Below are 11,011 nucleotides of genomic sequence, written 5' to 3'. Positions count from 1 at the left end.
CACAGATAATTGGAGGGGCGTCGATCCATGAACATTGAACAAGCTAGGAAATTAAGGAGATCAAATTCTGATTGGTGGGTTATTCAGATCAGCGGCCAGTCACGTTTAAAATGCAATCTTCCTTCAATTATTGAATGGAGCGCGCAAGCGTAATGACATTTGATAAACTTTCTTCCAGTACTGAACAAATTAAATGCATGTATGTTTAACAGTATTTTGACTTTCTATCTTTCTTGTTTTGTTTCTGATCGAATTACTGTTTGATGACTTAGATTAAACGAAACACACGAATATGCATGGGTTCAAGGCATATATTCTGAGTCAGGCCGTCCAATAGTTTATTGCACTCTCCAATTAGCTAAAATTGCAAATCATGAGAAAATAGTACTCGAGTTAATTAAGGGGCTCCTAGATCCTCCTTGTCCTCTCCCACTTGTTCAATCTCTTCTTAACGTCTGCCACCTGCAGCCAGCACCAGCAATATTTAAGAAGACTGCATGAAACTCCAATTAATCAACTTATAATTAATTAGTCTAGTTAAGATTAGTTACCTCTCTGTTCCAATCGGTTCTGTAGGTGACCCAGAGCAGGATGAGTGTTTGCATTAAGGTACCACACATCATGCCTCCCCAAATCCCCTGCCCCAAATTAAAGGGCCGTACGTTTATATAACGTTAATTGGTTTTTAATTATATATTCAATTAAAAATTTAGAGTCGGAATTAAGCAAAGATTTAATAATGACCTTGACTCCTAAACCAAGTTTGAAGCCGAGGAAAGAACCAAATGGAACACCAACTATGTAGTAGCAGCCGACGTTGACGTAGGCCACAAAAGCTTGCCATCCGCATCCAACGGCGACGCCTACAATTACGTACAGTTGTAAATTAAATAAATAAATTAGTGGCCCTAGCTAGTTTAATTTGATCAGAAAATTGAGAATTAAAAATGACAATTAGAGGACTATACTAATCGATGAGTTTACCGGATAAAACGGGTTGGATTCCGTTGAGGATGATGGCGGCAGCGAGCAAGGGGCAGAGGTCGGAGACAGCGCGCCCCACCGTCTCGCCCCCCGTGAAGGCGTAGCCGAGGTAGTCGCGGAGGGCGAGGACGATGATTGCCATTATCACCGACAAGATGAACGACATGGCCGTCACCACCACCACTGAGAACGCTGCCGACTTGGGATTCCCGGCGCCCAGCTCGTTGCTCACCCGCACACTGCAAGACATTCATTATTTATAGTAATCTCTTTGTTGATTTTTAAAAAAATGCCTTTAATAATCATCTTAGAGATCATTTTGATATAGTAGAAAATGATCGTCGGTGATCATCACTGACCTGGCCGCGGCGTTGAATCCGATGGAGATCATGAACGCCCAGCCGGTAATTGTCACGCTGCGCCAACGATGACAGAAACAGCAAAAAAGAAAAAAAATCTAAAAAGATTAATCTAAAAACGGCGTTGAAGTGGATACGCATTCTGCCAGATTTTCAATTACCAAATGGAGAGGGAATCAAGAGCGAGCTCGGGGTTTTCGAGGAGACCGGTGATGAACACCAGGACCTGGAAGTACCAGGCCTCCAGGCAAAGCATCACAGCGGAGCTGGACGAGAGCCGAAGGAACTCCGGCAGCCCGGCGAAGGCCTGCCAGGTAAACCCGGTCCAGGTGGCCTTGCACCGGCGGCTGGTGGCGATGTAAACGAACTGCGCCGCCACGATGATCCACCAGGAAAGGCTGAGGACAAGCGAGGCACCCAGCAGGTCCATCCCCAGCTTGTAGACCGCCAGCCAGCTCGCCGCCAGGTGCACCACCAGCGTCGCCGCCGAGATATAGGCGCTTGGAGCCACGATACTCTGCGCCTGCAGGAACTTTTGGATGGGGAAGTTCGCGGCGCAGGCGAAGATCTGAGGGATGAGGCCGTAAACGAAGACGGATGCGGCCTTGGCGATCTCCGGCGACTGCCCTAACAACACCAGGAGGGGACGAGAGAAGGCGTAGATCACCGCCAGTGGGACGCCGGTGGCCATCAGCAGTACCGTCGAGCGCTGCAGGTACACGCCAAGCATCTCGTACTTGTGCGCTCCGTACGCCTGTCCGCAGAGCGTCTCCACCGCGCTTCCCATTCCCAGCTGCGTGCAGATTCTCGCAGCGACTCATTAATTGCGCAAAAACAAGATCAATTGCTCTCAAAATTCCCAAATTGTAGCACTTTGCAACAGAACATCATGCAGTGTTATCGATTAATTAAGCATGCTGGGATAACAGCGAAGGTCTCGTGATTTATTGATTTAAAGTATATTTGTATATAAATTTTATGGTTATAATATAACAATCAATGCACGTATATATTCAACCGGATGTAGATTTTTTTTTTTAAATTGGATGCATAGTGATGAACCTGGAGGATATGCATGCATGGTGACTATTGACGGCCCGATATATAGATTTTTGGTGTCAGTCAAAGGAAAAAAGAGAACCATCACCGCGTCGGTGCAGCAAATTACCATGATACCGTAGGTAAACATCTGGACTCCGTTGCTACCGAGGGAGGCGGCGGCGAATTCGAGGTTGCCGAGGTGGCCGGAGAAGATCTGGGTGGACACCGCCATTATGAAGTTGAGCATATAGACAACGACGGCTGGCACCGCCACGTAGACGAGCGCCCGTACCTCCACCAGGGAGGCCATCCACATGCGGCGCGCCCACGGGAGGGAGTCGTCGCTCAGGATGCTTTCCTGATTCCAGCCCACTCCGTGCGCCGCCCCCTCCGGAGTCGGAGACGTCGACTTCAGCAGCGCCTCCTTCTCGGAAGTGGCCAAGAGAGGCGAGGAGAGCTCCTCCGGCGAGCCGGCGGCATAGGTCGCCATGCTAATACGCTAATTAGAATAAAGAGAAACTCCTCATCTGGTTGCTTTTTATATCAATATATTTCTATATTTCTATAAATTAAGTTAAGACTGCCCCTTTTATTAATTATTCTTTTATTAGTTTTTTTTTCTAGTTTAATGTTTTATATTTCAACTTCCTAATTGTTTTTAATTATTTATATTAATAGTTTATTAATAAAAAATAGCCCGGTTAAACATTCCCTTAACGATTACAATTGATTTTAATGCAATAATATTAAACTGGACATCAGAGTCTGCAGTAAATGCTCCCGGCTGCCCTAATGATTTGTTTCTGCTTTTAATTTTTCTTTTAACTTCTAATTATTTCTATTCTTATCTATATCTATATTTTATTGATAAATAGTAAAACGGAGGTATAGAATTGTTTTTTTATCTTTTAACATCTTAGTGAACTATTTTGTTTACCATCTTTATTTTTCAAAAAAAATAAAATGATGTTTGTGGTTTCAGAGCTTGAGCTGCATTCTTCAGTTGGATCTAAATGCATGATCTATTGCCAACTAGGCACAGCTGCTCTCCTAGATTCCCTGCTGCATTCTCTCTCTCTCTCTCTCTGAACTCTGGTTATTTTGTTAAGTGTGAGCTTCTTGAAGGATCGGATCAGTTTCTCTTGGTGCTAGCTAGATCTCCTTGTAAACTCCATATTCTTTGATGTAATTTAATTTGGTGTGATTAATTATAGTCTATATATATATATATACAAGTGGCCAACTGTGAGTCTAATTAAATCGACGAGTGATTTGATTTCATATCCACAATCTGTTAAATTGGACGGCAAAGATTATTTTCTATGCCATTGCATTTTAAAAATTTCTTAAAAGGACAATATCTTAATCTAAATTAAATATATCAAGTAATCTTAATCTCGATGAGATTTTATCTGATTTTCTAGCTAAAGAAATTGGTCTTATGTATTTGGATATGAAATGACCCTTAATTGACACAAATCTTCTTTCAAATAGCAATATTATATTAGGCTTCGTGATCTAATGTTTCAAATGTATTATATTGTAGGTATTGCAAATTAAACGCTAACAGAAATTCTAAATTTTATAAGGCTTGGTTCATTAACTGTTACACTTTAAAATTCTCAACCAGTATTTCCCCATTAATCAACCAGTGTTTGAATTCATGTTATTCAGAAAATTGTTGAAAATAGTAACTTCTCTAGGTTTTGTGCTCTTTTAAATAAACAAATAATCTAATGCAAGACGGTACCTTTTGCTTCTATAAATTCCATCTGCGCGTCTTTCCTGTCCTTGGTAGTTGCCATCTACCAACCTATGCTTATTGATATGTGTTCTTGTTTAGGATCGTCGTAAGATGACAGTGAATCTCTATGTTGAGGAAATCACTGAAGACCTAGGGTAGCTTGACTGATCGTCTGTGAAGCTTATGAGAGAAAGAGAATTATAATGGAGATCATAGATGTCTTGACTTAATCGCTATGCCTAAATTATAAATTATCAATTGGAAGTTAGGAGGGAGAACGGACGATGAGCATAAGTAGATGCAAAAAATGATGTGTCCATGCCTTGCTCTAGAAAATAGACTCTTTTTATATAGTGTAATAGGAGTGAAATATCATATCCGCAATAAAGAAAGCATCATATTGTTGTAGAAGAAGATCTCATCATCTATATCTCACATTGTAAAAAATCATGTTGCATTAATCACGCGTTAGGTTATCATATTATTTAGCGTGCTATGTTATCCTCCATTTTATGTCAGTCCACATGTTATTCAGAGTGTTATTGAACAGACTGAAATGGTGCGACTAAAGGGTTTGATACGCTAAGTGAAAGACATTGAATCAGTGGAGTCGAACCAATTGGACAAAAATGTCAATTCAGTGGGATTAAGTTGATGGAGGGAATCAACTTTCATAGGGAAGATTGAAAGTCAATCTTCGTCGGAAAGACATATGAGTTGATCTTCATAAAAGAGATTGGTCAGTCGATCTTCAGATCAATCGGAAGGTCTATAGGTTAATTGATCTTCAAGTCAGTCAGTCTTCGAATTAGTCGGGAGACCTCCAAATCAAACGAGAGGTAACTCCTATCTCTTCCGTCTGACGTATTCTTTCCTAATGAGCTAAACTTTGACTTGTATAAGGCCACCCATAACAATATGAATTCTTATGATCTCTCCTACTGCATGTTTAATTTAATTTGCTACACAGCATTTATCAGTCATCTATTTCATACAAAATTGCCAAGATATATAAACCAGAATACCAAATTCGATCTCCTGAAAAGAAGAAGAAGAAAAAAATATACAAGTGTTCACGTACAGGAACAGTTTACAGCGAGACCTGGGAAGGAATTGAAAGACAGAGGAAGAGAGATTTGTCCTAATAGGCCCATTTCTCCTTGCTTAACAGCATCTAACACCATCTAATCAGTAATCCCCTAAACTATACAGAGTAGCCCTCTCTCAGGGGAGAAATGGGAATATTATGATATATCCAACAATCAAAGGAGTAGTCAATATGAAAGCAAGGCATTCTCCCACCATGATCGATCTTGTCGAAAGAATCTACATAGATCTGTTCAATTACTCTGGTATACTCTGCAGATTGGGTCTCCAATGCGCATCCTTGGTCACGTCTCTGTTGTCGAGGCAAATCTCACGTACGACCAGGAGATCCGCCAGGAGTTTCTGCAGCGGCAACCCCTGCTCCTCCACTTGACGTAGCAGCTCTTGCAGCTGTTTCTTGCTCATCTTGATCTTGATCTCAGTGGAAGCCACCGCCGTCGCCCCTTCTTTGCAACCGGCCGCCGACGTGGGTAATATTGCTTCCGCGGCCTTGGGTTTTGCTGCCCGGCTATATGCAGAGCTTTCGGCCGCCGCCTCCATGTCGTCGGCGTCATCGTAGTCGTCGTCTACCCACAAGATTGGCTTCTGCACCTCAATGCAGTTCCCCATCTCTTACTTCCTTCCCCGGCTCTGCTTCTCTTATGTTCCTAAAATCTGACAAGCGTTCGGGGAGGAATATAACAGGAGAGAAGTTCCAATCATAAGGACGAACAAAATGGAAGTAGTGGCTTGCTATGAACGTTTTTTTTTTCTTTTCTTTTCATTTTTTGGGTGCGCACGGTCAAATTAATTAGTATTTAGATTAGATGCAGGAGGAGTAGATAGCGACAAGGAAATGCCAAAAATATATACTTAAAAAATGTGGGCTGGTGCCTGGTTGGGTACTTGGTGGAAGCCAGGGTCGATTCAGCCATACGTCATCCTGCCTCAGCAAGTGTCTAATAAATTTGCATGCCTGGATGGCTGACCAATATCTACCACCAACCACCTACCTTAATTAATTTAATCAGTGGAATGAATAAATTAAAATATTTATGTTTGTGCAATTATTTATGTCTGTTGCCTTCCTTTCTTTATTCGTATAATTGTTTGTATTCATCGAATGTGGGAATAGATTGTGTTGGACGGGATCAGGGAGAGGAGGCTGGTCGAGGTGTCGTCCCTAACTTGCAGGTGCAGCCATTGCCATTGTGCCGCCCCCTGCTGCTACCTCCCTCTTGATGCACGTCTCTGGCGCATCTGCGGCCGCCGCATGCACACTCGTCGTGCGCAGCATACATATATCCAGGCGCCGCCGGCCCGGACCGGCCGTGCTTCGTATCCGGACCGGATGGTGTGACGTAGGACATTTTAATTTAATTTTTATCGCCAGTACTCAAAAATAAATTAAAAGGAGGAAGTGGGAGAAAGGTCTCGAGGAATGAAATTAATGCGTAATTAATTAAATGAGTAAGTGGGGGAGGCGTTGAATGACCCGTGTGAACGCGAGCTTGCTGGAATCTGTCGTATCACGTGATAATCACGCGCAACGCGTCTTATCATCTGCCTATTTGGTTCTCCCAGGCATATCTTTTTATCAAAAAATTCTTCATTTTTTTTATAAAGTATTTAACAAGATAGATAATAATATATTCACATGCATACAACTATATGTAATTGTACAAGCTTAAGAAAATTAAGTATATGCATTTAAATATATTCAAATAAGCTCAAAACTCATGTAATATTAATAAAATTATAAAATAAATTGAAATTCACATATTGAACTAACCAAACAATTTACTTATTACTAAATTAATTCCAAAGATAATTTGGGTACATTTATACCCTTATTAAAAGACAATGATAATTCTAGCGATATAGTTATTATTATTAGAATTAAACATAAAATTGAACTCGAAACTAATAGAATATATCGGCACCAACACGCAAGAGTTCAACACCAAATATAGTTAGTAGGAAACTACTTTGATTTAATTAATTCCTTGTGATTAACTACGAATTCCTTATTCTCAGCGTTTAATTAAACAAAAGGTAACGAGTGGTTCTCCATAACTTAGAAAGGTTTGACTAAGGGTGGGAAAAAATACCGAATTTTCGGTATACCGCACATACCATACCGATATTTACCATCCATATCGAAAATTTCGGTATACCGAAAATTTCGGTACGGGATAATACCGTACCGAATTTTTCGATATCGGTATCGGTATGAAATTATTAGTTTTCAGTATTTCGGTATACCAACATTTTCGGTATAATACCGTACCGAAATTATAAGTATACGAAATTTTCAGTATTTTCGATGTAATATACTGAAAATTCGGTATTTTCGGTATACCGAAATTCCGGTATACTGAATTTTCGGTATGATAACGGTATAGATTTTTTTTATGCCGAAATTTTCGGTACGGTATACGGTATCGTATGCAAACTTCGGTATACCGTACCGATCCAGCCCTAGTCTCCCCCGCCCGCCGCGCCCCGGCGCCCGATGGCACCGGCTCGTCTGCGGTCTGCCCCGAACGTCCCGCCCGACGCCACCGGCCTTGTCTGCCCCGCCCGACGCCAGACGAACAATCTCCCCTATGCCTCCTCGAAAGCGTCGACGACGCGACATACGCCGCGCCGGCGCTGCGGGCCAGGCGATGGCGGACTTCGCCCAGGCGGCGGCAGACTTCGCCCAGGCGGCGGCAGACGCGGCCGCACCTCCGCCAGCGGCAGACGCCGCACCTCCGCCTCCACCTCCGCGTTCACCTACTCCTCCTCCTCCTTCTCCTCCTCCTCCAGCAGCACCGGACGAACCAATCGTCATCATCCCCGACGACTAGTAGCTGGATCATGGTCAAAGATAGTATATTTCAAGCTGCATGTAAAAGATCATACTTTCGTACCTGCATGTAAGACATAATAAATCTTTGATATTTTTTGGTTTCTATCTTTGTGTTCCCTAGAACTTCTTGGGTTAGTTTCTATCTTTGTGTTCCCTAGAACTTCTTGAGTTAATTAAAATGTATAATAAAAACTAATTGAAATTTAGTTAATGAATTCAATAAAATTTAATTTAAATATTATAAATTTAATAAATTATATTTATTAATTTAATAATAAATTGATGTTATATTTATTAATTTAATAATTTATTTTATTAATATATATATATATATATATATATTAAATAAAAATTATAAATAAATTATATTTATCTATTTTATATATTATTAATTATATTTATTAATTTAACAATAAATTAATAGATTATTTTATTAAAATAATTATTTTAATAAATTATTTTATTAATATATTATTTTACATTTTTTAAAAATTATATATAAAGTTATTTATATATTATTAATTTATTATCATTATTAATATTATTAATTAAATTTAATTTATTTTAAAAATAAATTGAATCAAATGTAATATAATAAATATTAAAATAATTATATTTTATTTCTTCTAAATAAATCTGTTAAATCAAATAATATTAAATTATATTTTATACTTTATAATTTTAATTATATAATTATTTAATAATCACATAATTAGAATTATATCTGATAATTTAAATCAAATGCACCTTAAAAATTAATACTGTTATAATGAATTAGATTTTGCAGGTAATTCTACATTGTATAATGCAAAGAAGATTAATACTATTAATAAAAAATTGCGCAGGGGCTATTTATCTATCTATTAATTTATAATTTTTTAATAAAATGTTCAGGACATCGACCGGCGTAACGCACGTTGCCACGTGTCCTGAAGATTTGACTGGCTTAGACTTCAAAATTAGGAGTGGGAAAAAATACCGAATTTTCGGTATACCGCACATACCATATCGATATTTACCGTTCATACCAAAAATTTCGGTACAGTATAATACCGTACCGAATTTTTCGGTATCGGTATGAAATTATTATTTTTCGGTTATACCGAAATACCTATTATATATACTCTTATAAATTATTTATTATTTTTAAAATTGATATTGGGTACGGTATTTCGGTATGATCAGTATACCGAACATTTTTATACGATCGGTATGATCGGTATAATCGGTCGGTTGGTCGGTATTTCGGTATGATCGGTATACCGAACATTTTGATCGGTATGCATTTTATACTATACTGAAAATTCATTATATCGAATTTTCGGTATACCGAAATTCCGATATACCGAATTTTCGATATGGTAACGGTATAGGTTTTTTTATGCCGAAATTTTCGGTACGGTATACGGTATATCGTATGTAAAATTCGGTATACCGTACCGACCCAGCCCTAGGTTTGACTCCCCAACAATCTGATGATGCATCACGGTCATTAAGCATTTAACCCCAAGTCAACCTCTTCTCTTTGGCGGTTAGAGATAGATAGTTCAAGTCTCATCTCACACCATCTCATGAAATAAAAGAATTTATACTTTCTTGGAGCTGTTTACTGTTTAGCGTTTCATGCCACATTGTTGTAGCTAAACTACTGTTTGCAGATTTATTGAGCTCAAGCTGGTGAATTTACTTTCTAGGTGCCTTCTCATTCAAAGTTAAGCAAAAGAGAACATGCCTTCTTTGAGAACAATTAGTGGAGGGAACCCTACAAAATATCATAAATTTGAGAAAGACAATGTGTCTTATACATATATTGATAGTTCTGGTTCCCTTATGGTTGGCCAATTTTCTGATACATCATTAAGACTTGATTCACAAAATGAAAATTATTGATCAACGGGGATTAAGGAGTATCCAAATACAAAATGCAGATTGATTTTTAGTTCCAATGAACAGTAAGCATTTGAATGAACCATTGGCACATATAGGGTTCTATTAATTATATCTTTTCCTGTTGGAAAATTAATATTAAGTAACTAAATTGATATATTGACCTTTTTATTTCAACTCTTTAATTATGAAAAGATTCAAACTGGTAAAACAAGCAACGAATTGAGATCATTTTCTGATGTGCTACGCTACCTAAGTGTTTGTTCAGTTATGCTAAAGAAGTACGCCAGGAAAGGAACAAGGCAACTATTAGGTCAGTAGGAAAAGTAAAGGAGCAGGGAAGCTATGACCATCCGATAAGTCTGAAGTCTGAACACAACATATCTATGGCATTTTCCACCAAATTATATTCCTGTTGTACGTATTTGTGTTGACAAGTTGTTGTCTGTAGGCATCTATTGTTTCAGTTCAATTTCGGGGCATTTAAGGCGTCCTTTGCCAGAAAGTATGATTCTGATTCTGCATTTTAACTTGTTTTTTGAGTGGTAAACATAGTTTCGACATAAGTTTAAGTTGAGAATAATTGTGTCTGTTGTTCGTGAATGCCACCAGTCATTAGTGATGAAGTTTCAACTTCACAGAGACTTGTCCTGCTGCTTATGATGACTTGAGATAGTTTTAAAGGACAAAATAAATTGGCATGCCTTCCATTGAATTAGAAAATTATATATAGAGAGTACAAATATTTAAATCTGGAAACAAAAACTATTCTTGAAATTTACAACTAAATTATAGCAGAATATAAATTATCATAATTACAAGATTTACAATATTAAAATTCAAATCACAATCACATCTTTGTATCTAATTCTCCAATAAGTTTCAGCTTCGCAGAAGCTTATCCTGCTTATCATGCAGCTGAAGACAAGTCATGAAATGGCAAAGTTCATCTTGTTTCCCCAAAGAGAAATAAGCAAAGCTTTATTGGCTGTTGTTTTAGGCAGAGAGGCATCAACTAAGGAAATAAAGCATTGAATTTGACTCGAGGAAGAAGAG

At 38.6% G+C, this 11,011-nt stretch overlaps 2 protein-coding genes across 2 annotated transcripts; both read right to left on the bottom strand.

Annotated features, from left to right (window-relative positions):
• Nucleotides 1-387: 387 nt before the first annotated feature.
• Nucleotides 388-2,874, bottom strand: LOC141823492 (protein DETOXIFICATION 40-like). Its single transcript, XM_074710775.1, has 7 exons — nt 2,512-2,874; nt 1,505-2,136; nt 1,344-1,400; nt 985-1,223; nt 745-863; nt 552-638; nt 388-462 (listed from the first exon to the last, which is right to left on the bottom strand). Exons 1-7 carry the CDS (start codon nt 2,872-2,874, stop codon nt 409-411), a joined length of 1,551 nt encoding a protein of 516 aa, XP_074566876.1. The 3' UTR covers nt 388-408.
• Nucleotides 2,875-5,164: 2,290 nt separating this feature from the next.
• Nucleotides 5,165-5,955, bottom strand: LOC141823498 (uncharacterized). The gene has a single exon (XM_074710786.1). The coding sequence runs from the start codon at nt 5,842-5,844 to the stop codon at nt 5,473-5,475; it is 372 nt and encodes a 123-aa protein (XP_074566887.1). The 5' UTR covers nt 5,845-5,955; the 3' UTR covers nt 5,165-5,472.
• Between the last annotated feature and the right edge of the window lie 5,056 nt (nt 5,956-11,011).

Source organism: Curcuma longa, chromosome 3 (genome assembly GCF_044706935.1).
Source record: "Curcuma longa cultivar G26 ecotype Majalengka, Jawa Barat chromosome 3, ITB_CL_G26_1.1, whole genome shotgun sequence".
In the NCBI taxonomy this organism is placed as follows: Eukaryota; Viridiplantae; Streptophyta; class Magnoliopsida; order Zingiberales; family Zingiberaceae; genus Curcuma; species Curcuma longa.
Note: the sequence above shows the minus strand (reverse complement) of the source record. Positions and strands in the feature narration are given on the sequence as shown.